The sequence below is a fragment of the Maylandia zebra genome, linkage group LG22, assembly GCF_041146795.1.
Source record: "Maylandia zebra isolate NMK-2024a linkage group LG22, Mzebra_GT3a, whole genome shotgun sequence".
NCBI lineage: Eukaryota > Metazoa > Chordata > Actinopteri > Cichliformes > Cichlidae > Maylandia > Maylandia zebra.
In genome coordinates, this window is record NC_135187.1 from 7,580,454 (window position 1) to 7,607,812 (window position 27,359).

General features: G+C 39.7%; 2 protein-coding genes across 2 annotated transcripts; both read left to right on the forward strand.

The window, feature by feature from the left end:
• The first annotated feature begins 479 nt into the window (after positions 1 to 479).
• On the forward strand, positions 480 to 22,763 carry gsk3aa (glycogen synthase kinase 3 alpha a). Its single transcript, XM_012925149.5, has 11 exons — positions 480 to 836; positions 9,732 to 9,817; positions 12,051 to 12,152; positions 12,281 to 12,364; positions 12,802 to 12,912; positions 13,151 to 13,281; positions 14,501 to 14,705; positions 14,839 to 14,934; positions 16,499 to 16,685; positions 16,919 to 16,996; positions 17,889 to 22,763. The coding sequence occupies exons 1-11, from the start codon at positions 662 to 664 to the stop codon at positions 17,948 to 17,950; spliced, it is 1,317 nt and encodes a 438-aa protein (XP_012780603.1). The 5' UTR covers positions 480 to 661; the 3' UTR covers positions 17,951 to 22,763.
• LOC101472719 (snaclec macrovipecetin subunit beta) lies at positions 22,042 to 26,940 on the forward strand. Its single transcript, XM_076879075.1, has 9 exons — positions 22,042 to 22,078; positions 24,154 to 24,195; positions 24,265 to 24,336; positions 24,468 to 24,494; positions 24,771 to 24,815; positions 26,043 to 26,137; positions 26,288 to 26,419; positions 26,588 to 26,687; positions 26,777 to 26,940. The coding sequence occupies exons 3-9, from the start codon at positions 24,285 to 24,287 to the stop codon at positions 26,851 to 26,853; spliced, it is 528 nt and encodes a 175-aa protein (XP_076735190.1). The 5' UTR covers positions 22,042 to 22,078; positions 24,154 to 24,195; positions 24,265 to 24,284; the 3' UTR covers positions 26,854 to 26,940.
• The last annotated feature ends 419 nt before the right edge of the window (positions 26,941 to 27,359 follow it).

Here is a 27,359-nt window from a genome sequence, read left to right on the forward strand (position 1 = left end):
CATTAGTTCTTTTTTTGTTTTGTTTACCCAAGCAAGACATAACACCAAAGGCATGAAATAAAATGGAAAAAATACATTTAATTTAAAGGATATGCTGTTAAAGATTTAAACGGCACAGCAGTGTTGAACCTCACAGTGATCGGTCATTGAGTTTTATTTGTATTTCCAATATTTATGTAACTTTTATTACATTTTTACAAAGAGAAAAATTAATATAAGAGTCCAGGCTGTAATATGAACTAAAGTAAAAGGGTGTGAGTTATTTCCGAGAAAAAAAGCTAAATTCTGTGATGTATCTTGAATTTTTTGTTGCTTTTCTACAAATGTTATAGTTTTACATTTAAATTTAACTGTAGCTGCGGCTCTTTCTGGCCTACATCCCTCCTGTTAATCCAGTTGAAATTTGTAGTTGTTTTGATTTGTAAAATTCAGAGCGGCAAACCTAAGTAGCGGTTGGCTCTAACTCCATCTCCCAGGTGTCATTGCGTGCGGTCTGTTTCTAGGTGTCTAGCAACAGCTATAAGCCCAGACAGCCGGCGGCAACGGGAGCGGTGTTTCTTGGTGTGTCTTTGGTGTGATTGTTCGTTGCCGGTTGTTCATAAGTAATAGTGGTTTAGCTGAAAAAACGGTGAAACAACAACCCTGACCCCTGCACAGAGATATGAGCGGCAGCGGGCGGCCCAGGACCAGCTCGTTTGCTGAGCCGCCAGGTGTTCCAGGAGCCGCTGCTGCGTCCGCCGGATCAGCCGCTGCCGTGGGGAGCAGCACAGGAAAGACCGGGGTCTCGCAGGCCTCCGGTAGCAGCTCGTCAGGATGCTCCAACCTTAAGCTTGCCAGTAAGTTGTAATTATCTACTAACTCCTTATCAGAATGTGCTGAATCAATATGTCATATTACAAGTTACAAACTAAAAACTACACACCGTCGTTATGTGTCACAGCGCAGAGGAAAGTCGTTATTTCTCCGCGAACTGGCTAGCAAGGTTACTAGCCTGCTAACGTTAGCCACTTGTTTTGTACATTACTAGTTCCCTGTCCGGCCGATGGCTCTTTTCACCCCGTCTGGTGTCAAGACTGTTTCACATGCCATCATTTTAATCGAGCAAAACTAAAGCACATTAAAGATTTGAAGTAACTAACTAATATGTGTTTAAAAGCTGCAAGTGGGTTGGATTTTTTTATTGTGGTCATTGTGGCTGCTGAGCTGTTAAATCAGCTCCGTTGTTCTTTGTGACCAAGCTAGACTGTAATACCCCAAGTTGAGTGCTCAATTGAAGGGTCTTTTGTAGGTGTAGCTGAGAGTGCCATTAGCTAACAGTCTGAATCCACTGGTGGAGGGTCAGGGCGGAAAAGTTGCATATTCACCAAGGTCACCTGCGGGGTAGTGTTAAAAAAAGAAGCTTAGCAGCAGGTGGCCGACGCCTGGAGGATGCAAGTGATCCACGTCCAACAGCAGAGCCCAAGGAGTGGGTTTCCTCAGTCTGAGGAGAAATAATAGTATGCCCTTTTATCACTGTAGTAGCGGGTGTAAGCAGAGATCTATGTGTGTGTGTTAATCCAAACCTTATCATCCATTTGCAGCCACTGCCGCGTCTCTTGATATTAGAGCCCAAAAGGGAGGTCATCTCCAGTTCAAAGCCATGTGACCCCTAGTTTCTCTGCAGCAGAACAACACAGACTGATGTCCTATCAAATGTTGCCTTTGGCAATTTAAAGATACTCTTTTGAATGGTTGATCAGGTGTTTTTTTTGTCATGTTTGAGCAACCTGCAAGCTATACCTGGAGGCAGAATTTCTGTCAGTAGGATTTTCCTGAATATATCACCAGGACTGTGATATTTATTTATTTTTATTTTTTTAAACAAGTTCTTTTTGTAAGTTGGGTAAAAATACTTTAATCCATTTTTGTTCATCAGAAATAATAATAAAAAATTTAAAAAAAACACCTAAACCTCTGATATGCTTAATTGTATAGCCAGCCTCACTCCCAGCAGACCACAGTGAACCCGGAGCAACGTTGACACGTGAGGGAATGAAGTGATTTGGGGGATTAAAATTAAACTTGGACATGGAGCTTAGTCAATGCAAAGTTGAATTGTAGTGCTTCACAGATGACTGACAAGCCTATAAAAAAAATAATAAAACAAATGAAATAAAAAAAGTAGAGAGTAAATTATAAAACCAAACAGAATAAAATACAATAACTTATTTTATTTATTTTAAACTATACATGCCTTTTCAAAAGGAGAAGGGAACACAGGAAGGTAACGCCCGATAAATATTTGAAAGGGATTTAACATTAATTACATTTTGAAAACTAGATACAGCAAAGCCAATTTAAAAAGTGGTAAGCTATGTCTATAAATCATACTTAATCACAAGCCAGGCTGAAGAGGCCGGTTTTAGATTTTCTATTTCAGTGATTGTTCCTGTGATTTGAAGCATAAAAAGTAAAAAGCTGCCCCACCTGGTATAATGGCGTATACTCTGAGAGCATATAAGACGCATTAGGGCTTTTTTCTGGCTAAAAATGGACCTTTGGGGCAGTGATGACTGCAAATATAATCACAATTTCTTCCAGTATATGTAAGGCACAGAATCTGTGTTGCCTTACTAAAGTCTACATTAAACATTAAACACCACTAACAAGAATTTAAAAAAAAAAAAAAAAAAAAAACAACAACTTTGAAATCATAATCCTGCTGATCTTTCTTTAGGTAGAAAGCCAACACTTTTTTTGTTTTTTGCTGGAAAACTCCTGGATTTGTGCAGCAAAGGACCGTGTAGGGCCTTAATGCGTACCATCCATCTTGTCCAGATAAGCACTCAGGCTGCTGTTTTTTCAAAGACTAGATAGCTGAGCATTTTTCAAGCCTGCTTTAAAAGCTTGGTCACTTGGAGAGATAAAGAAATGGTTTCACTTTTGTGGCATTTTTAAGGAGATAAATGGCAGATCTGGAGATAAATCTCACATGAGAAAAGTTCAGCTCTGAGGCTCCGTCCACACTAATGCGTTTTGAAAACACATCGTTTTCTCTCCATTTTGGCCTCCCATCCACACCGGATGGCGCTTTCCCCAAGGAAAAACGCAGCGTTTTGAAAACGCTCTGGAAAACGAATACATTTGAAGACGGTGCGTTTGCGTCGCAGTGTGGACAGTGAAAACGCAGACTTTCGAAAACGATGACGCATTTTAGTCATGTGATGCACTCATGTGACTAATTAAACAAAGATAGCGGAGGGCATTATACAGCAGTTGTTTTATTTGCTCTCAATTTTGACAGCCCTTTTAAACATTAATATCAGTTTGTACATGCTCCAGATAGCTTTTCTTCAAATTCTTTAATTCTCACTCGCTTTTGCAACTTTGTACTTTTGTGTTACTTGCAGCAACATCTCCACCTCATTGTTAGTCCATTTGAAAAACTCGGTGCTTTTCCTCGACATTTTGCCGCGACATTTCAACGAGCCGGAAAGTAAATAAACGGCTGACAGAAATGAGGCAGGCCGAATCTTCTTGCGCTTCACGCATGCGCGGTACTGGAACGTAGGCGTTTTCTGCCGTTTCAATGTGGACGCACAACTCTGTGAAAATGACTGAAAACGCTACTGTGGACTCCGAGCGTTTTTCAGACGAAAACGCTGTTTTCAAATCTATCCGGGCTAGTGTGTAGCCTGAGTCAAAGTCCACAACTAAATCTCTAACGCGTTGGCTTGTTTTTCAATGGATCTGTCTGTATAAAGACTGGAAAACATGTAATGTTGAGGCATTTCCTTGATGTTATAAAATACCGGTATTGGTCTAATTTCAGTCCTTTGCTCTGAATATGGTACTTGTTGTTGGTAACTCTTAAAGATGACATTTTTACCTCACTGTGTATTAAACAATGAAGAAAAATGCACCTCCTTATAGCTTAGATTAAATAACAGGTTGCTTACCCACCTGGTTACCTGCCAAAATAGTTTTAATTGGTGTGGAGATGTCCTGAAAACCTTAGTTTTCTGCATTAAGGCCCTGTGTGAATGTACCTCCTGAGCTGACAAGCCCTGACATGTCTTTGAAGTGAAGGAGGAGGACTAAAGACATGCTGTGTACAGTAATCCTCTATGATTACATTTTTGCTGAAATACGCTGTTATTAATACTTATATAATCACTAAAATATTTCTCTCTTGGAAATTAGAGTACCAGCATCAGAATTGATGCTAATATTATGGGATGCTTGACAGTGAATTAAATTTTTTTGTGTGTGTATGTGTATTGTAGAGTTTTTCTATTCAAAAGAGGAAACAGGTCCTGCTTCCATGAAGCAGAACATTTCTTCACATCGTTGTATAATTACCTTGTCGGCTGCTGTCACCGCTGCATCCAGGAAGATGTTCTCTTTTCCTGTTTTGTTTTGTTTTTTTTGTATGGTCTGTGAGCAGCACCAGGATTTATCTCAGGTCTGCTTCATGCATAAAGTGTAATTCCTTTGCAGTGTTTGAAGTTTTATAATGCAAAATACAGTTGAGGATCTAACTTCTAGTTTCGTGCTCATGGAAATCCGATGTCAATGCTGGATGAATGATATGAGGGCTTGACTTTTGCAATGCAATATATAAAATTCAGAGCATCATACCTGTACAGTGGAGGTTGAACATGTAGGACACAAGTCAGGGGCAAGAGACCGTTCGCCTTCCAAGTAAAAGTTGTGATTTTTGAAATGTGTTTATCCATCGGTAAAACTGAGAAAGAGTTATCTATTTTCATTTATGCTTACTGCTTATTCTTAGCAAGCAAGTTGGGGAAAAATGCAATTAAATTAAATCCTGGATGTTTGTCCTTCACACGAATGATGCCACACCTGTAACTGTGAAGCTTTTGTGTAGGTTAACAATGTCAGTATTTCAGGCTGTCTTTTAACTGTAGCAGGTGTTTCCTGGCTTAGAATAGGCCTTGCTGTTGAATAAGTCTGTTAACTTATTCAACAGCATTCATGCGTGTTTCTACCCTTTGAAACATTGTTAAATACTAATGTTGTTAATAAACGAGTGCATAATTCCCAGTAACAAACATTTAAAACATTTTTTTTTAATCTGATCCACACAAATATTTATTTTGTTAGGATTAGGTCACTCTACCTGTGACCTGGACAAGCTTTAGAAAACGGACAGCTCAGTGTCAGACTGTCAGTTTGATAAAGTAGGAAATGTGTGTTGAGTCACTATCTCTTCTGTGAAACACTGCAGAGGCGTTTCTGATACAATCATGTGATCACCTCAGGCTTGAGGGTATCACAAGGTTGGTAACAGCTACATTGATTTTATGTAAAGTTGATGTAAATCAGCTTACAGTTTACTCACAGATGTAACCTCAGTGTACCGGGAAGTGGACATGTTTGTTTTTTGGTTTGTTTGTTTTTTTATGGACATGTTAAACATAACATGAGTGCTATACTCTAAAACAATAGAAGCCTCTTTCTTCCACCAGCAGTTCTCCCCACAGAGCAGATGCCCTGGTTAGATTTTTTGGAAGATGCTGCTGCATTAAACTGCATATTAATAAGGTAAACTTAATTCTCTTGAACTACTTTGCTTTAAAGTGTGGAGTTCATCTAAGTGCAGTTTGTTTCTTGTGTGTAAAGATATTAACACAGAAACCTGCTGCTTAAGTGTGGCAATTCAGACTACTTCTTGCATAGTGTAACCCTCAGCTGACTAAATTATTTGGCTTATAAATGACCAAGTACGCTTATTTATGGTGCCCATTTTATTCTGTATGGGACTTCAATGTATTTACATTTTGTTTTCAAAGTTTAAAAGGTGTGAAATTATCTTCCATTCAATTAAACTGTGTCCACACCAGAAGTGATTTGCTGCACTGTAGTGACCAGAGATCACAGAATGTACATATTTGGCAACGCAAAAGTGGGCGGGACCTGAGATAAACTTTTCTCAACTTGCAGCAAATGACTGAAGGGGCTACCAGTGAAAGTGTCAAATGTCATATTTGTCATAAGACCTAGTGGTAAATAAGGTAGAGGCTTACTAGACAAGATGGACCTTGTGATTTCCACAAGTGATCATCATCAGTTTCAAAGCGATGCACAGTGAGTGAATGGTTTTCTGTGTGCATATGAATCCTTGTTTACTCAAGTTCTGTTTCAACTGTGGTGTAAAAATTTTCAAAAAGGAACGAGGGGCAAGCTTATTGATGGCATTTAAAAGCAGCTGGAGATGAATGGTTCACGTTGGGTTTTCAGACAGACAGGAAAAAAAGGAGAGAACTGAATAGAAGCTTAACACTCGGTGGTTAATGCTGACAATATGTTTTGATTCCAGCTTACTTTTCCACTGGCTGCAGATATTTGTAGGTTTCTAGCACAACTCTATTTCCGCAAGTAACATGAGGGGAAACTTGTTGTGATGCACCATTACCAACTACATTACTAAATCTATTTGCGTCAGTAATACTAGAAAAGGAACACTTAAGGTGGGTACAGTGTGCCCTTATTATTTTAACACCAGCCTTTTATCCTCTGTTGTGCTTCTGTTTCAGAGCAAGTCTAAACAAACACATGGTTTTTAGATGTGTCGTATTTAAAATATTTGCAGAGAAACATTCAAAATCAAGAGTTCTGCAGCAGTAAATCTTGTTCTAGGTCTATTATCATATATAGCGATTATGGGTGGGAAATTACAATAAAATCAGAGTGTTTATTGTCGGGACTTGCATGCAAGTGTTCATTTTCCTTGCCACAACAATGAGCCACTTGCAGTAAAATACAACGTATAAATATACAACCAAATTCCTGTTAAGAAACATTTTTTGATTAGAAATATCCCAGTGGGAGATAAATGTTCAGCTGAGGTCATTATTAATTTGACTTGGAGGTTAGGAGGAGTAGATGCAACACGCATTTTTTGATCTGGCTACAATGTATCAGCCTTTTAAAAAAAAAAAAAAAAAACTGCAGCTGAATTGGTGTTGGTGTGACAGAGTTTGAATAATGGCATGCATGCAGGGATTATTTCCTCCTGGAGACGCGTGTTTCCCGTCTGTGAATGTCAGGTGAAAGACAGGAAGCCAAGCGGTGACACACAATGCAGCGCTGGTAGGAAAACACTGAACCGTGAAGCGGTGATAAATCAGGAACTCTGACGAAGACTGAGAAAAGGCTTCATCTTTATCGTGATAGATTAACAGCCTCGAGCAAGTTACAAGCCCGTGGAAATTATTTTTCATGCTATAAAAAATAAACAGCAGCAGAAGGGGGGAGCAGCATCTAAGACAGTTGCCCTACTTTTAACCTGGACAAGTGAGTGTGTTCATCAGGGTTCAGAGCTTGAACCCAGTCAATGAGGTAGGGAACCCACTGACACGGTCACGCTGCAGGCCTCACGGTTTCAGCTGTAACAGATACTGCCATCGTGTCATTTGGATAACCAGGACAGTTTGCTGTGTGGACACAGACATGCAGGAACACTAGGGTATGCAGTTCTGTGTGAACGAGAACAATATCAATAAGTGCATTGTCTTGTTTGGTAAACAGAGCATTAAGTGTGTGGACATAGAGTGGTAGTGACACAGAACCATCATAGCTACATGACAGTGTTGCCCCATTATTTAGACTGCACAGATAACACAGGAAAATTAAATTTAAAGTTAAAGCAGGGTTGTCATATTAAGTTTAACCAATGGCCACACAGAGAAATGGGAATCGGATCAAGGTTCAGACATAGATTAAGCCTAATCGCAGACCGTCAACACAGGTTTTCATTGAGTTTTTCGTTTAGACTGGGCCTAGGGCTAATCCATGTCTGGGAAACCTGCTGATGCAGTTTATTCGAGGTTTTTCCAGGCTCAAATGAGTCTTTAAGGGTATTGCATAAAGGCATGATTGATCCACATATACTCAAAACTAAGACCCGTCAATTTGCCAAACAAAAATGACATTTTTAATCTTGAGTTTAGTAAACCCCACTGAAAACACAGTATTGGTGATTTTCATTTGGTGGAAACCCAAAACTACTTTGGTCTGTACTGGAAATTTCAGAACTAGTTGACAGGAACAACAGATGATTCCCAAATTTTCATATACAAGACAGTGACTTTTCTGCACGAGGCATATCTTCCTATGAGAATTAGTACTTCTAAACTATGATTCTACTTGGACTGTTGAGGAAACGTTTTGTGTGTTTGTATCCCCCCCCCCTTTTTTTTTTTTTTTTTTTACTTTTATCTGTTTGTTTGTGGTGGTGGTGTTGATGATGATTGATTGAAGTGTACATGCTAATTTATCAAACATTTTGACACTTAGAAACCTTGTTGGTAAAAAATAGATGTGAAAGGAAATTGGGCCGATGTTGGAGATGCTTTACACTTTTCTCAACTCCAAGGCATGCCTTATCTGATAGAGAACAACCCATGCATTTAATTTCTTTTTGCAGTATTCTGATATTTCTTTCTTTGTAAGAGACTGGGGCTCATCGGAAGAATGTCACCGTCCTTCGGTCTGTGATTCAGTTTTTGCTTTCACACCTCGACCAGCTTTGACCTGAGAGAGAGTCACGGTTTCAGCCACGTATGCAGGATTTCTGTTCTCAGGATTATTTTTACATGCAAAAAATAGCCTCTTTTCCACCAGCACCTACTCAACGTGACTCTACTGAGTTTCGATTGTTTTCCATTATAATTGATTACTACCTCAATGTGGGTGGTGGTATTATAGCAAGGTCCTGTGACATTTTTATGCAAAACAAACACAAAAATGGAGGGCACTTGTGCGTAGCCATTTTCATCATTTCCAGGTTTCCACAAATGACTGGTTTTATTCCTGAAAGTTGCCCTCATGACTCATTGACTGACGTCACTCCCTGGCCAATCAGTGGCGTGCAGTCTGTTGATGGCACATTTTCGGCTCGACTCGGCTCACTTGGAAATCCGTTCGAGTAGGTACTAAAAAAGTACCTGGTACCAGGTTGTACTACCACCTAATGGAAAAACCTAAAAACAGTCGAGTGAAGTAAGTGCTAGTGAAAAAAACGGGCTTTAGTGAGCGAACATCTAGCTGACAGGAAACGAGGTGATGGGAAAAACATGAAATCATGTGTGCAAACCAAAGTCACCACCTTAATGATTGAACTATTCGGGTAGGTTAGATGTCTGGGTAATTGAACCTCAATCTGAGGCTCACGTGTGAAAATGTTAATGGCAGAAAAGTATATTTCCTCCATTTCAGTTAAACAATAATTGAGTGAAATGCCACAGTCTTCCCATTATACTGGAGGCTAATATATGGCTGATGATGCTACAAAAATAATCCTTTTATGTTAGGCTGTTATGACTTAAAAAAAATTTATGAAGACAAAGAAAGTGGCTGGCCTATTTTTGGGTCCATTCCCACTTTAATTAGTCACAGCGTCTTGAATATGAACTCTGTCTTTCGCTCCTTCTTCCTTGGAGGGTTTTGTAAAGTTGACAATCATTCACAGGCTGTCATTAACCTAAATAATCACCCGGCCAGTGGAGAGACAGCCCAGATGTAAAGGCTGTTGGCAGTCAGTTGAATGTCAGGAGTGCTGTTTAGTTTGTATCCTAAAGGTCTTTCATTTCTTTAAGTCTCATAGAAATGAGCCAGAGGGATGACAGGACATTTAAAACCTCCTTATAACTGTTCTGTGGTCTGCAGCACAGTTAACCGCACTATACCTACAATTTTTAACATGCCTCTTCCTGCTTGTTTCCTAGGAGACAGCGGGAAGGTGACAACAGTCGTGGCCACACCGGGTCAGGGACCAGACCGCCCACAGGAAGTCTCCTACACTGACATCAAGGTGAGAAAGAAAGAAAAACTGAAGCTCTATGAAATTACAACTTTCTTTTTCCAAGTCTTCTCCTCATTTTTGTTTTGTCTGTTGAGGATGGTTTTACTTAGTTGCTGCATATTAAACGCACAGTTGTGAACAGCACATGTAAAGCCCCCAGTCTATGTAGCAAGTAGAGACCAAACACACTTGTGCAGAACCAAATGCTTATACGTCTTCTTTGGTTTCTTTTGGATTTTTAAAAATCAGAACAACACAATTTCAGTTTTCTTGAAACTAAAAGAAAATGTATCAAAATCAAACCACTTTTAAGGACTTCTGATTGGTTCTTAGTAGCATCCAGGTTTTTCCCCCCCCTTTTCTCCAAGAGCAAAATGAATTTATAGTTTATGTAGTTTGTAACAATGAGAAACTGAAGTTGAATCAAACAGTTGGCGAGTACAGTGCGCTTGTCCTCCATTTGTCATTGTTGGTGACGCCACCAAAACATCCAGTCTGTAGGAGAGTTTCAGCTGATGGGTCATCATGATACAGCATCAAGCAGATTTTTCACTGAAGCTGAAATATTTTCAACCCACACAGACGCATTATTGCCACTTTTCTTATTGTCTAACAGAAATTTTTGGCAAACCAAATCGTGCATAAACTTTGTATGTAATCTCAGCAAAAACTGCCCTCGTTTGGTATGACAAGGGCGTTAAAGACGTTAAATGGGATCTGTCATTCTTATTTCCAACTTTATATTTTTATTGGATTCTCGTGATTAGTTTTTGATGAGTTAGTTTTCATGAGTTTTTAAACGTCACAGGTTTTAGTCCTTGAGGGCCAGTGTCCTGAAACTTTTAAACGTGTCCAGCTGCAACACAACGGAATAAAATAAGTAGGTCATTAGCAAGACTATAGAACTGCATGCTGAGGTGGCAACCCCTAACCTAACTCAAGTAAATTAAAATACATGTGTTTGGAAAAATGTACTCCTAAAAGTACTTTAATTGCACCATGTTCATTCACTCATGAGCTACTGTAACATCACCACCTCAGCATGAAGTTTCAGAACACTGGCCCTCAAGGACTGGAGTTTGACACCCATCCTATAGAGCTACCAGTGGAACAATCTGAATCCTGAGCTTTTGGCTCACAGGGATAAGTCAAACGTTATTTGAAACTTTAATCACTGCATGTGGAATTAATAAGGGTATTGGTCAATGCTGATATTTCCATAATTATTCTGCCAAGCCATAAAAATGCATGATTTTAAAGGCGCACATTCTTTTGCTTGTGTCTTTGGAAAAAATGACATAACTGTGTCAACTGTAGCCTGAAACTACATAAAGAAGAGTGTTGCACAGAGCCAGGCTGTTATCACTTTTAAGATTACTTAATGGCTCTGTAGGTGTGTGTAAATTCAGATTTATCACACTTTTATCACAAAGCCAATAAAATCGTCGTTTAGGCTTATCAGAAATACTTAACTTGTCTGATGCCTGCAGCAGTGGAACGTTATCATTATATTTGTATAATTTGGCAAGAGTCTTAAGCAGAAATAAAATCTGACTACAAACATCTCAATGTGCTTAATCGCCATTTTTAATACCTGTAATTTTAATACCAAAGGATTTAAATGGGAAAATTGCCAAAGAATTTTGATTTATTCATGTACTGTTTCTGTGCTCATGTCTGACTATCCATCTATCTTTTGTGAAACAGTCACAAGATTTAATCTATTAAAACATTTTCTTGATCATTAATTTCCCCTCTTATTTATTTTTATAAACAAATTTTCTACATATGTCCACATAGTTATCATTTCACAGAAGTCCCGCATGAGACCCTTAACACTTCTGTTAGATTACTAATGGAATTTGGTTGGACACCATAAATCGTTAGGTTTAGGCATGAGAAACTACTTCATTAGTTTTATAAGAATAGGCTGAGGTAGGATTAACAAAAAAGGAAGATTGTTTGGATTTAAATACATAAGTTGCTATTTTATAATTTAAATTTTGTGGTTGTTAGAGTGACAGATCTCCACTGAAGAGTCATCATATGCGCTGTAGGCTTGAAAAAGACTTTCAGAAAAAAACAGACTATCAGTCAAAGATGGATAGAGCCAATTTATTACTGTTAAAAGAATGGAAACACCAGCAGCTGCAGCTTTCAGGAAATTAAATAAATGTTTGTGGTTGATCACCTGATGGGCTGTCCTTCAGTCTGACTCTCCTGTTCTGTTAAAACCTTGCAGGTCATTGGGAATGGGTCGTTTGGTGTGGTGTACCAAGCTCGCCTCATCGACACACAGGAGATGGTGGCCATCAAAAAGGTTCTGCAGGATAAGAGGTTCAAGGTAGGCGTGTAATTTAGTTTCTGTAATAATCTTATCAATGGCACCCCCCTCACCCTCCTTGTTAATAGTTTTCGTGATCACTTTGTTTACTTGGTTTCCCTCATTGACTCATGTGTCTGTTTGTACAGAATCGGGAACTACAGATCATGAGGAAGTTGGACCACTGCAACATTGTCCGATTACGTTATTTCTTCTACTCTAGTGGCGAGAAGGTAAAAAAAACAAAAGGGTCATGGTACAGACTACTCTAAAGAGAGCTGAAAGAAGAGATGGTGAAACAAAACTAACATAAGTTAAGCTATGGTTTATAAAAAAAAATAGACATAAAATAATTAAACCTCTCTAAACTCCCAGTAGTTTCAGTATGTCGAAACTATAAATAAAAGGAAATGGTGCATGTCCATAATACATATACAGATGCTCAGATATAGCATTAAAAAAATAACCCAACCCTAAAAAGGGGAAGAAATTAGTTTCTTTTACTGATAAATATAGAATCTGATTTAATGTTGCAGAAGTAACTTACTGGAAATGTTTTGTATCAGCGTGCGAGGTCATGCCAGGCTTGTCTGTCTGTTTGCTTAGCTGTCTTAAACCATAAATGCTTTAACTACAGTTACCTTTGTGTCAATCCCTCCATCCTTTGCAGAAGGATGAAGTGTACCTCAACCTCGTGCTGGACTTTGTCCCCGAGACGGTCTACAGGGTTGCCAGGCATTTTAACAAGGCCAAGAGCATTATTCCTATCATATATGTGAAGGTAATTCTGCCCCTAATTTCCTTCCAAAACATTTCCATGTTGTCCAAGTCACAGTATTTTTCTGTTGAAGTTTTTATTCTCCAAAAACTTCAAACATTGTAAAGTTCAGAATTTCCTTCTTGTTTTCAAGAATCTCCTCAGGTCTCCAGTACAAATACCAAGCTTTATGCTATTTATGCCTCTTAATAAATTATTTCTATGTTGTCTGATTTTTGTATTTTGTGTTGACCTCCAACAGGTGTACATGTACCAGTTGTTTCGCAGTCTGGCTTATATCCATTCCCAAGGTGTGTGTCACAGAGACATCAAGCCCCAAAACCTGCTCGTCGACCCAGAAACTGCCGTCCTAAAGCTGTGTGACTTTGGCAGGTAAGCTAAACCAAAAAAATTTCCACACAAATCAGAACTTAATTTAACAGTAGTAGCAGGATTACGTTTATCTGCCTTTTAAGTATATATATTTTTTCTGAAATCTAATATGGGAAGAATAACAGCATTTCTAATGCTTAACACTTAGATTCTGTTCTGTGAATCAAGTTCAACATGCATAGGACTGCAAACAGTCTGAACAGGGTAATGAAGGTGGTTGTCACCTCAATTCAACTCATCTAATCTAGCTATGAGCACATTCATGTGAAAGACTTGGAGTTTGCTGCATGTGATTAATTGGAAACGAGGACACGTCAATGGCTATTAGAGCATTATACTTCACAAAGGAAAAGCAAAGAGTAATGTTGTAAAAATACAAAAAAGTTAACCATAAAACAAGCAGAAAGTAACACAGCTGCTGTAAACGTGTGCTGAGAAAAGCCCTGTACAGAGTGTGAAGTATTAAACAGTGATGTATGGTTTCATGCGTCTTATATTAGATCCAGAAATGACAGCTGGCAAAAACTCAAGTTTAGCGTCAGGAACACGGCTCTGTTTTTATTTTTGGTAGTATTTTTTTTTTTTTTTTATTCAAATGCTTATTTTTCTGTTTCACAAGCACACACGTCTCTCCCAATAGCCTTTCTCCTGCACTCAAGCTGCATTACTGATCTCTTCTTCAGTATCTGCAGATGATGATCAGGCATTTGGTTGAAGATCAGACTTTAATTACAATGTTTAATTAGTTAAATTAAGACGTTGTTAAATGAAAGGACTCATATTGTGTGTAATAAAGTGTTAATCTTGCTCTGCCCAGTTGTGTTAATCTGTCTGATAGAAATAAACTATAATTCAAAACAGCAAATGCCTGATTGCAAATTTTATAAAAGTCATCAAGTACTCTTTTAAGATTATATTGCTTTATGAATGTTTGTATATCATAAAAATTGTTTTCAAATTTTGCTTGCTGACAGAAGGGGAAGGTAAAGGAAAGAAGTTAGTCCTCAGAGTCTATATTTCTCTTTGATGCTCAGGGAAATATAAAAACTTCCGACCCTCTTACTATCTGCACACAGAGGCATCTTCCAGGAATAGTGTCACTATTTTCCAGACAACTGAGTGCTCAGTAGGGAGTCGTTTGGTATATATTGATCTCCTATCTTTCTTTTTTTCCTGCCGTCTTTGTTACCATTTAACGTGATTCTTGTGCTTCCTTCAGCGCAAAGCAGCTTATCCGGGGTGAACCAAATGTGTCGTATATCTGCTCACGGTACTACCGCGCCCCAGAGCTGATTTTTGGCGCCACAGACTACACAGCAAACATCGACATCTGGTCAGCTGGCTGCGTACTGGCAGAGCTGCTGCTCGGACAGCCCATATTCCCCGGCGACAGTGGAGTGGATCAGCTAGTGGAGATTATCAAAGTGAGTTGTTTGTTTGTTTGTTTGTTGTTTTGTTTTTTCATTTAAGTCTTTCTGCACCATTTATACTATTAAAATGTAGTCTTGCAAACACTCTGTTTGAAGTAAATGTCTTATCCTCCTCTTCTGTTCTCAGGTGTTAGGAACACCAACAAGGGAACAAATTCGAGAGATGAATCCAAACTACACAGAATTCAAGTTCCCTCAGATCAAAGCGCATCCTTGGACCAAGGTAAATAACACCTGAGGACGAATAACAGCAGCACAGTCAGTTTTCTCCAGGTCTATGCTCTCTGGAAGCAGGTGCACTGTGAATAAGACCGATCTTTTGTCTGAAGTGAGAAATAAAAGTTATCACAGTTTCATCAAGTAAATGAAAAATGTTATGTTGGTAGTTTCTTGTTAATTATATTGATGGCACTGACTTAGATGTCAAGTAACAGTCCCAAAAAATGAAGTATTGTTGTTCATAATGTTAAAAAGAAAATGGCAAAACCAGCAGTTACAGCTTTTATACTTTTTCAGACAAAATGAATCATTTCTGCAAAAGTAAGTTTTAGGAAATGATTTAAAAGTAGATGCAGAATTTGCTAACCTCGGTTCTTTTGCAAAACAGTTCCTCAACTGCAAGGTGTCTAAATTTCCTTTAGTCTGACCCGAGGAACTTGGGCAGTGACTCAGTTTTTGAAGGGGAGTTGATGTGTAATATAGTCGGCGAGCCCATGAAATGCTTTACATTTAAAAGTTTAAAGTCATTTCTGTATCTTAACTGGTAGCTACTGTAGTGTAGCAGGGATAGGAGTCATTTGGTCTTTGGTGTCATTAAGTGTATTTTCAAGTGAAGTCTCGTTCAGTTTGGTGCCCAACGTCCTCTGTAAGCCTCCTTTATGGTTACTGCAATGGTATGCATGACATCGTCACAGCCCTGGGAATATTTACATTGGTGTTTGTGGCACTCTGGACTTGCTAGTTTTCTCCAAAACAGTAGGTGTTGCAACCTTTTCACCAGCGCTGGTGCAGAAGAAGTCAAAACAGGAAATGAAGCAGTCACAGAGGTTTTCTCCAGCATGTCTCATATTTTCCAGCTGTTGCAGCTTCTCTCTGTGTGCATTGCTATATGTTGCTGTAGAGCTGTAACACACTCGTAGACATGGCACCAGGTTAGAAAAACTGAGATACCAAAGCACGGGGCACCTACAGCTAGGACATCATTTTTGTTGATGTACCGACTGCTGCTTCCAGTGCAACCATAAAGTGCTGCCACTCAGAAGCAATCATTAGGCTCATCTTTATTGGTAGGTTTATTGAATTTTAAAGCCCTATAATTTATCTTTTCCCTTAAAAAAAGGACCTAAGGAGGAGGAGAGTAGAAAACCTCTTTTAGGTGCACAAGTTTATTAGAGTAAAAAAGAGAAATCCTGTGGTTGTGAGGATGAGGCCACATGGACTTGAGGTGTTTTTAATGTTTGATTAACTGAGATATACAAAAAGTATATACTCAGCATGCAGCCAAGAGAAGAATCCCTTGTAAATTTACTGCAAAGCAGCTGGCTCTACTTCAAAAGCTGCCTGCTGTTGCCTTTGTAGATGCAGAACTCCTGCATAGAAATGACTGTCTGTCATTTTGGGTTAACTTTGGGTTAACTTCCAGAATGGAAGAAACCCTGCATTGCATGACACTGGTTAAACATACTGGCATATGGAGCTTGCCAGTATGTTTAACCAATGTCTTGCCAGTATCAAAACATGTTGCTTGATGTCGGAACTTTTGAAGAAAAGCTCTCGTATTTCCTCAGGTGTTTAAACCTCGCACCCCTCCAGAGGCCATTGCGCTTTGCTCTCGGCTGCTGGAGTACACGCCAGCCTCACGCCTCTCCCCGCTAGAGGCCTGTGCACATGCCTTCTTCGACGAACTGCGCCAGCCAAACACGAGGCTGCCCAGTGGACGAGAACTGCCGATGCTCTTCAACTTTAGCACCACAGGTAGCAGAGTTAAAGTCTCGTTTCCTTCCCTTTTTTCTTTGCTAATTGTTCAGCTAAGTTGTAGCTGCTCTGCATGATGATTCTATGTCTGTAACACGACTTTAAAGTCAGTTTGTTCTGCGACTGCTGAGGTGTTCCGGTTAATTCAGTATGCCTCTTTTGTTCTGTTGAATGACACTGCGCTCTCCTTATGACTCAGCGCTAAATAAAAACTCTCCTTTTATTCTCTGCAGAGCTGTCGATCCAGCCTCAGCTGAACTCAATCCTCATTCCTCCTCACGCTCGCTCTCACACAGCTGCTTCTGCACACGGTGGGAAACACTTATTGTAATTTTACTGACACTGTCAATAGCAGCTGAGAGGGAAAAAAACTGAAATATATTTTTATGTTTTACCTTTTTGATTTTATTTTTTTAAATCCAGACACTGAAGAATTAAAACTCTTAAAATTGTCTTTATATTTTTGAAAACCATCTTTATATCTCATGGAAACATTTTAATAAGCACACCTTATTTAAGTCCCATCCTTGATGTCCCCATCAACATCGTATATTTGTATAAATTTGAACACCTCTGTTATTTTTAGTTCATACAAATCCTTAAAATGCCTTGTAGGGAATTAAACTCATTCACCTGAAAAGTTTATGATGGCCATTTGGTAAAATTGAGACAGGCTGCACAAAATTCTCTAAGTTTAAATGCCTTAAATTAGTTCTTCAAAAGTCTTTCAAAAATATTATGCTGTTTGTACGTCTCAGCAGTAAAAATCTTATGGTTTTGTTGTCACCCTGCTGGGTGGGTGGGCGGTCAGCATGGACACCAAAGTTTGTAAATCCAATTACTCGAGAAGGAAGTCGCCTAGGACTTTCAAATTGAAACTTAAGCTACTGTTTTGTACAGATTTAAAATAGATGCAAAGTTGATTTTAAGGCCTTAAGAAGTTTCTGAAGATCTTAAGAGTCACCTTGTGTATTTAAAAAAAACAAACATAAATCTGACATAAATAGTTTGAAATAGAAAGTTTGGGGGAGCGGGTGTTTTTATTTTGTTTTTTCTCTCCTGACACAAGATGGCAGCACTACGCATAAAATTTCAGACTGATTATTTTCTATTACACTGTCTGATGTTTACTGCTCTGTAAAGCTGTAAAGCTTCAATTTAAAGCTCACTGTACCTTTTGCCTCTTCTTCCTCTCCCCTTCAGATGGTACCGGTTCAGATTCATCTCAACACAGTTCAGTACCAGGATCTCTCAACAGCATCTGAAGCAGCTTCTCACCCATCTGCCTGCAAAGCATCACCACGTTTTCTCAGACACACACACACTCTGTGTCCACAGCTGTCCACCATGCTGCTTTGCTATCTTCTTCCATGGTCTGTTTCTGTACAGTAAATCCACTGAGCAAACCCTTCGTTGTTTAGGTGTCAGGGTCGAAACTACGACAGGAGATTGTTACACACACCGAATCGTCCCGCTGCTGCTCGGGTGGTTTTAGAAGGTTCAATAGTCGGGGCTGGTCCTCTGTATTATAAGCTTTTGTTAACCATTTTTTTTTCATTTTTGTTTTCTTTGTTTTTATTTATTTGGCTAGGTAAAATCATTATATACCTGTTTTTCCCCCCTCACTTTTAAGATTATTTTTTTATTCAGTGTTTTTAAATGAGTGCACGCTGCCTGAACAAGACTAGAACTGGGCCCCTCATCACAGGTCATCACAGTAGGACTTTAATTTAACTCAGGATGGGAGAACAGTTGCAGGGACATTGACATTATTTTAGTCCAGTCCTCTACCTAAGTTACAAATCAAACCTTCAGCTGTTGTTGTTTTAGCTGCAGATGGAAGAAAAAAACAGGCCAGTGCCAGATAAATGTCAGTTTGCCTCGTGTTGGAAACGAGCATCCTTACAGGTGTGTCTGCTAAAGGAACTAAACGCTTCTCTGACTAAACTATATATACCCAACAAGGAAGGAGTCTTAATTTTTTTGAGGCTTGAGACCCTTTCTCAGTTTTTAACCATGTTTTTACTTTTAAAATTAGGTCCCACATTGTCGGCCACAGAGGCATATTTGTAGGAAAGGGCACTTAAGTGCAACTCGAAAAGAAGGCATCACTTTTCAGGAAAATAGTTTTAGACCTATTAGGGTTGGGGGAAAAGAAATGGCCTCCTCAGAAATGTTTCTAGATGGCTGGACAGAAGCGTGGCTGCTCGTTCTCCTTCTTCACAGGTAATTTGGCTGCGTTCGCCTGATCATGAAATGTCAGGAAAAGGTTCAGACAGTACTTTTAGTCTTAGATCAGTGTTGTGAAAGAAGATTGCAAAAGTTCCCCATAATGTGCAAGTGGAGGTGGAGACTTTATATTTAAAAAAAAAAAAAAAAGTCTTTTCTTTAAGCAAGCAGAAAAGGAAAACTTTCAACCTTCCCCAAAGACATGTTTGAATTTCAGCCTTCTCTGGAAACGGCTCTGTGTTCTGCTGTTTTAACTAAACCAAAAACGTAGTTATTTCTTTACTATATTTCCATATTTGCTTCCTTTTTAAGATTCAATTCTGTGATATGAAGTCAGTGATATGAACATATAAATTGGTGTTACAGTCTGAAATTATTCAGACTTTTAATGGCTTAAAAACAAGAAGCAGAGAATTATCTGATTGGTCCCTCATCCGGTTTTTGTAGTTGTGTGGATATGAAAGCCTCGAAACTTCAGTTAAAACTTAGCAGAAAAATTGATTTAGATGCAAATCATGTCCAGATATCAGAAAGCTGTTTTTGTCTTTTTTGGGGTTGTTTTTTTTGTTTTTTTAAATCCTCCTTGGTTTGGAAATGTGGCGCTTGAGTATTTGTCTCACTGTTGATTAAAGGCAGCAGAGAAACAAATGAAAGCTCTGGCGAGTTCGTGTTTATTTATAAGGTTGTCTTTGGATGAGATTGGAGTTACTCTAAAGTCGTGGTGATGGTGCGAGGATAAATGGAGCTGGGCTATCAGCTCATCAGTGCTGACGTAAGAGGAAGCATATCTGTAGGCAAGCAGGGAAATCCCTTTAAGCTGAGTGTGTGTGTGTGTGTCTGTGTGTGTGTGTGTGTGGTACTCCTGTGTTCTTGAGGACCAACTCTGATTTAACCCCCGTGATGGTGAGGATGTTCTTCCTGTCCTCACTGCATTGTTTTGTTTTTTTTCTTTAAGTAGTTGGAGCCCAGAGAGTGAGTGTGTATGTGTGTGTGTGTCTGTGTGTGTGTGTCTGAGAATACTCCCACCTACAGTCTGAACAGCCAGTGTTTTAGGAATAGAGCAGCCAACAATACTGATTTTTAGTACGCAGTACAGACCACTTGAAAGTTTGTAGTATAGTATATTTGATACTATTGTACCATTGCCTCCACCTGCTCTTTTCCTCCACCCCACCTTTTTTTTTTTTTTTTTTTTTTTTTTTTAAAATTGCTCCACACGTTCACATTAATTTTACACAAGGAGAATCACTCTTCCCCGCCAGCCGCTTCATTTGTTTGTGGCGCGTTAAAGCCGGCTGCATCCCCCTTTCTCTGCTGTAAGAGCCCAACCAGCACGTTTGATCGACTCTGCGGGTCGACAGCGTTCACACGCAGAGCTGTCAGTCTTTTCTGACGCAATGAAAAGCTGTGACCAAGCCTGAGGAGAGGACTCAAATGTGGCTGGTTTCAGAAGCCATTTTACTTCCTAACTCCCCTCCTCCTCTTATCGCACGTGTAAATATCACTGATTTTTATTTGTTCCTCTTTTTACTTTTATTACAGAGTTGTTTATATCTTATTTCCCCTCATTAAGCTGTCTTAGTTCCTGCATTTTTGTAAATAATTTTTTTCACTATCCAAAATGTAAATACTGCAAAAGTGAAAAGGAAAAAACAAAACAGCCACTCCTCATGTTTGTTGACGATCTTTCTCTCTCCTTCTCTTTCTTGTGTACCAGTGAAACTGTTTAGTAGCTCGTCCTGTTTCTCCTTTAGTCCTCTGTGGACTGACTGACTGCTGAATGAGCCTCTTATAAGGGTTCTGTTCCATAATGCTCTCTCTCAGCTCACCGAGTGTGAATATAATCAGCTAATCTGACGCCTGTAAAGGACTGAGCCATTTAAAAGCAGCATCCTGGGTTTGAGTCTATCCCGAGAAGCCAGCCAGTGACGTCAATAAATGTGAAATGTCCAGAACATTAAACCATTAAAGTGAGACTTAAGGGGTTTATTTTTGATTTAAGTGTGATTATATCTAAAAGAGCTGTTTATGTACAGGATGTTCCACTTACTCCCACCTGCACTAATTCAATCCTCCAACAGGTCCTTTTCCTGCAGCTTTTCCCAGAAAGAGGAAAAACATAAAAAAGCAAAAGAAAATCTCTTTGCAGGTTGTGCAGGTCATATTTACAGTAGTCATTACCTTTTGACTGTAGATGGCGAACACCAGCAAGCCTAATCCTTATAGCACAGATAAAGTAATGCACTCATTTTCATTATTAGGCTAAGTAATTGCTCCTGTTACTGCTTCACAGGGGGTAGAGTACAAAGTACAAGCAGCCCATAACAATTCAGTGAAGGTCAGTGCACAGTGTAGTTATTTTATTCCTCAAACTCAAACGCACCACTCTCACTCATTTCAGTCATAGAGTTTGGTTTGTTAAGCACAGACTGTATATAAAAGATGGACGTAGCCGCTGATTCTGAAAAGCGAAGCCAAGGTTCTGGTTGCTTAGATGACCCATCAGTGTATTTATCACCTCTTCACACGTCAGTCATTGGTATCCTTCGTTTCAGTCTCTTCAATCACTCGTCTTGAAGTGTAGTTTGTTTTTGGACACGCCCACTTGTCTGTTGTTACTGCAAGTCTCTGAACATGGTGCTTATTGGTTAACAAGTTGCGATCTTGCTTTTCTTTCATTTCACAGTCGGGTCTACCCCCTCACTATGATGTCTCGTTACAGAAAGCTAAGATGGCGACAGTGAAAATATCTGCTCAGGGGCTTTATAACATGACCTCACTAACCAACGGGTGACCTGACAGGAGTTATGTCCATCATTTATTTACAGTCTGTGGCATAAAGTTGAAAGTTAACTCTTAGCTTCTCCAGCTCCAGTTAAGAACTTTTATCAGAGTTCATAAAGCTCTTTAGTGTTTTTTGTTTATTTTTATGTGTGGTTGTACTTCCTGTATTTCTTGCCTTGTAAGTGGAGCAGGTTTAAAAAGCACCTGAGATTTACATGTCCTACTGAGTTATATGATGGTGCTTTATTAGGTGCCTCTGTGTCTCCCCCATTATACGAAATGTGTCCTTCAGTGTTGGCGCTCTGAGGCTTAACCACAGCTCCAGTTGTCATCGTCATAAGGAGCTTGGAGGAGTGTTGGTGACTTTCCAGGATTAACAGGTTTTCACTTTTGACTTTCACTTGCCTCAATCTATGCGTTTATAAACTGCTTGGTTATGGTTTCGGAAAATTTTCGTGCTTTTTACCCAGAGCATCACAACACAGATGCCAGCAGGTTTGACAATGCAGTCTTAACTGACGCCTCGGGATCAGAGCGAGCGTCTCATTAATTCTCATTTTGGAACAGAACTCTTTTTGCTTGTGACAGTTTGCAAAATATGATTACTGTGCAGTATCGAGAGGAAAAGTGTCGAGCGATCTCACAGGTGTTTAGTTGGGTTAGAGTCCAGCTAGTACTCAACATGTGGGCATTTTTGTGTTTATGCGCTGTGTGGCATTCAGAATCGCTGCTAACGATCACAACAGGGTGGACATGGGCGCCTGTGTTACGACAGACCTATCAGGTGTGTGTGGATGTACATTACTGACAGTTTCATGAAGTCTGAATCTCAGAAATTGTTCTTAAATTCTCTGAAAACTCAGATGTTAATATTACCTCCTTTAAAAAAACAAAAATCACATCTGTTAATTTTTTATTTAATCTGTTTACTTTAGTGTCACTCTGGCCCGTAGACCACTGAGCCTGAGTGCTGGAGGGAGAGGGAGAGAGAAACAAACAAGTCTGTCTCTGTTCTGTGTGCGTACGATATGGACTCATTTACTGTAATAAAGTGATGAAACTGTGTCACAGCGTGGGTTGTCTTGTTTGTGACTTGGATTAAAAGTTAAAAAACATTTATCCACAGCTCGAGCTCTTTGTGGGCCAAACCTGCAGAAACAAGCTTGTCCTCAGACTGAGATGTCTCACTTCTGCTTACTTTGGTAGACCGTCACCTAATACATCACTTTAAATCACATCCCTGATTAAAGGGTGAACAATTATATTGGACTCTGTCTGCGAGTAAATTTCAGTGTCTTGGTATCTTCCCCCCCCAGTTCCTTGCTTAAAGACCTACTGTGGCTTGAAGGGCCACAAACACAAGTTGGGGGCCCCACCCAAGAGGGAAAATGAAAGGGACACAGTTCAGCATCAAGTCTGTTAAGCTTCACGAATATTGATCTTGTCAGTTAAGTAGCAGAGAGGGTTTTAATCACTTTAAGCTTCTTTGCTGTCAATTAAATTAACTGGTCCACTAGAGGTTCAACAATCAGACAACCCCCAAAAGGAATGGTTTCACAGGTGGAATCCACTGACATTTTTTCCCCTCCTCATCTACTCTGGGGGGTTGTTTTCATGTTTTGCATAGTCTACTGTCACTACTGGTAGCTGTACCCTACAGAGGTTGTGCAAGTAGTCCAATTTCTGGATTCACAGAAGTACGTCCCATTGCTAGGTTTGCTATGTCACCCAGCACAGCACATAGAGGAGAGTCCAGGAGACGGACAGTTACTCCACAGCGTGTTAGGTCCTTATCAGTGTGACCAGTATCTGGTTTTACAAGTAGAGACAGAATGAACACAAAACCCCTTTTTCCCTTTGATAATTTTCATTTGTATCACATGATGTTGCATCCTTTTGTTGCTAACACATCTATCTAGAAGTATAGATATCCAGGAGTCTTCCTGTTGAGTTGTTTTCAAAGTATTCCTTTCTACACAGCATCTCAAGGGAGGAAACTGAGTTTGGTGATGTCCCTGAGTTCTAGGCTTCAGGCAGTCATTGACTGCAAACTTTAATCCAAGTATTAAAAACAATCATAGAAATACTGAATTATGCTGGTTTGTTCAATCAAATCTGCATTGTTGGGTTTAAAATCCCCTGTAGTGATGTACGCAGGCAAAACTACAAGACTTCTGTGTTTAGGGCCATAATTTGTTGGACAGTGGCGTACCTATTGAAGTGGTCAAGAAGTGAAGACTTTGCAGACGCTACAGAACTTTCATGAATTTGCTTGGTCATCGGTGCAGGTGTGCACTTTTTGGAACAAAACACCTGTTTTGGAGTCTTCAGAACAGTTATTGATTTATTTATTTATTTTAAGTCATTTTTTAACCGTGCCTAATTCAATCAGTAACCATAAGTAAAAAATTGTTTCCTTGTTTCTTCTTGTATATAAGAGTTTGTTATTTCACAGGACTCCAGAATTCAGCCGAGAGGTTAAACTTCACTGAAGCAGGTGCCTGAACTTTCTGTTCTTTCCTTTGGGTTTGTTTGAATTTGTATTTATTAATTTTCTTTGCAGCAGTCCATCACCCAAAACAAGCTATGAGGGTATTTTTCCTTCTTTTTGCCAGCGTTGCTTTGTGCATCACAACAGGTGAGACTTATCACAACAAAGAAAACCATTGAACAGAAAAAAAATCATAGCGACATATATGATGCACGTCTTTTCATAAACTACTTTGTTGTTGACAAATGCTTAACTTCAGTCTAAATACTCTTTCACAGCAAATCCAGTGCCTGACATGAAGCAAGGTAAAAGTCCTTGTGATGCATCTTTAACATTAAGTAGGTCAAAGTTAGTTACTGCCAGCACAGAGGCTACATAGAGGTAACTTTTTCTCCAGATAAGTATTTTCTATGTTTTGTGGCTTTGTTCGTGCAATAACAACTGGAAGAAAATGGTACAAATGTGTAAGTAACTGTGTTCCCTGCAGGTCAGTGCCACTTCTACTGTCCTGCTGCACATGCAAAGCTGACAATGTACATTAAAACCTACATTTGATCCATTCTTGTTATGTTCTGTACTAGAGTCACCACTGGAGCTGATCCCTGCTCAGCAAAACAGGACTGATGGTAAGGGAGAATATTTCTTAACTTGTCTGTCCTTCAATCACGGGTCCTCTACCGGAGGCCTGGGAACTTCAGGGTACTGTACAGTATCCATGCTGCTCCTAAGACTTTCCTCTTCTATACAGAAATCTCAGATATCATTCTGAGTTTGGGGGTCACTGCACCAAATGCTCTGATTACTACGAGGAGCAGATCTTCTGCACCAGCTCTCTCAGGTATTTCTCAAGCTTCTCATGTTCCTTCTTCCTAATGTTGCTATCACTACGGCCTTCTTGCTCTGCTTGTCCACCACTACAATGTCCATTTAATTAGCCATAACCAGTTTGTCTCACAGGATCATTCTCAACCACCTTAGGGGGTGTATCTCTTTGGGACATTTAGGCCATACTCAGCACAGATGTTCCTGTATATTGTTATGTAGTAGGACTCCAACTTTTCCCTATTCTCATCCCCTGTGCACTTATGCCATAGCCTTGTACCAGTAGCCTCAACACCTGACGTGAGTCTTGCTAGTCCAGGCAACTTCAGTTATATATCTCCCACTCATGTACCGAGGTAGGCTTTGGGGGGCTTAACCTACAGCAAGCTGGACTGAAAGGTTTGATAGCACAGGAACAAGCTCTGAGCACAAGCTCCAGCTGTGTAAAGAAGCCCCTGAGCAACCCAGCACATAACAGCAGGGTGCAAGAAGCTAGCAAGATTACACGGGTCTTCCAGATACAGGCAGACAAACTCTGATGATGGCTAACCAACTGGGCTCAGTAGTGGTGAACAACCAGAGGAAGATGGCTGTGGTGTTAGATGTAGCTATACAAAGTGCTAGCAATATCAAGAAGAAGGAGCACGAGAACCTTGAGAAATACCAAGAGCTGAGAAAGTAGCTGGAGAAGATGTGAAGGGTGAAGGCAACAGTGGTCACCGTGGTAATCCAAGCCCTCGGTCAGTGACCCCCAAACTGAGCGAGCGACTCCGGCAGATCACAGGAATGTCATCCAAGATCTCTGTAACAGGAACAGCAAACAGTGCGGCACTAGGAACAGCAAAAATACTGCGCAGGACCCTCAAGCTCCTAGGCCTCTGGTAGAGGACGTGAGCGTGAAGGATAAAGACTCGCCTCCATGGCAATTGTGTAATTTTTTTCATTATATATAAAAAAGAAATTATAACTTATATAAATTATAAAATGTAAAGAAACTCTCTGAATTAAGTCTATTGTCTATGGAATACCAGCACTTTTCCCAGGGAACTGTCCCCCTGAGTTTCATGAGCACTGGGAGCGATGCTTCGGATTCTTTAATATCCCCCGGCCTTGGATAGATGCCGAGGTAACCGTGTTACATCATAATTCTACTGAAGACCTTCAGAAATTACTCAGAAATCCATTATATTTTTCATAGTTAAAAAGTAACTTAAGCGTGCAGTTACCATTGAAGTCTGAGGCACTGTGTTTGCCTGTGATGTGTCTGCTTTTACAGGAATATTGTCGGTCATTTGGTGCAAACCTTGCCTCCATCCATGAATGGGATGAGTATGATTTCGTAATAAATCTCATGAATGAAATGGGATACAATGGTCCGGCCTGGATTGGCGCCTTTGATGCTGTCAGGGTAATGTAAAATGCAATTAATTGTTATTATAGCAGAACATTTATGCTAAAGAATGAATGTCTCCCTGCTTGTTGTAAATACGTGCCTTGACTGTTGTTGTGATTTTATTTTTACAGCTGAATTCTTCTTACATTGCTTGACGCTGCTTGTCTTTTTTGTTTTTTACAGTTTGGAGATTGGCTATGGAGTGATGGTTCAGTAACTGATTTACTCATGGCCCCTGACTTGCTAAAGAGCTGGAATAAATGGGGACGTTGCCTTGCAATAGGTATATTGTAACGTGACTAAATCAAGTGACTGCAGAAATGCATTTTGAAATATAAAGCAGAATGGTCACTCCTCTTGTTTTCTTATCAGATTACCCCACACCGAAACGTCATCCTTGTGGAGAGAGTCTTCCTTTCATTTGTGCATTTAGACCAGGGCTGTGTTAAGCACTTACCTGCAATCAATCACATGAAACCAAAATCTAAAATTCCTTTCCTTATTTGCAAAATAAAAGTGGTTTCTCTTCAATCATAGCTCAGTTCTGTTTTATTTATTTATTTCTCTTCGTGCATTGCCCCGGGGTACATCAGCATAATATGTATATGAATGTCATGGTACAAAGGAGGGTTGATACAGTCTCATATATGAATCGGGACTGCTTTTTATTTTCATAAAATGTCGACTGTTTGATGAGGTCTTCTCTCATGGTACCCCCGGTATAGATCAGTGTCATCAGCATACAGCAGGGTCTTTACATCAGGATAAACAGAAGGACATGATATGATCTAAACAACACACCCAATAACACTTTGCCTTGTGGCTTCCCTCATGGTTAATGTACTCCTAGACCCAGTGCCAAGCCTGGTTAAATGGTGAAGGCTGCATCAGGAAGGGCATCCAGTATACAATCTTTCCCAAATCAAACATCCAAAATCAAAGTATTTCTCTACCA

Bases quoted from the DNA above. Each gene is read 5' to 3' on its own strand.
- gsk3aa (XM_012925149.5), top strand. From the start codon at position 662: ATGAGCGGCAGCGGGCGGCCCAGGACCAGCTCGTTTGCTGAGCCGCCA. The intron at 12,153-12,280 runs GTAGGCGTGTAA...CTGTTTGTACAG, and splicing joins TGCAGGATAAGAGGTTCAAG to AATCGGGAACTACAGATCAT. The intron at 16,997-17,888 runs GTGGGAAACACT...TCTCCCCTTCAG, and splicing joins CACAGCTGCTTCTGCACACG to ATGGTACCGGTTCAGATTCA.
- LOC101472719 (XM_076879075.1), top strand. From the start codon at position 24,285: ATGAGGGTATTTTTCCTTCTTTTTGCCAGCGTTGCTTTGTGCATCACA. The intron at 24,816-26,042 runs GTAAGGGAGAAT...ATGGAATACCAG, and splicing joins TCAGCAAAACAGGACTGATG to CACTTTTCCCAGGGAACTGT. The intron at 26,420-26,587 runs GTAATGTAAAAT...TGTTTTTTACAG, and splicing joins GCGCCTTTGATGCTGTCAGG to TTTGGAGATTGGCTATGGAG.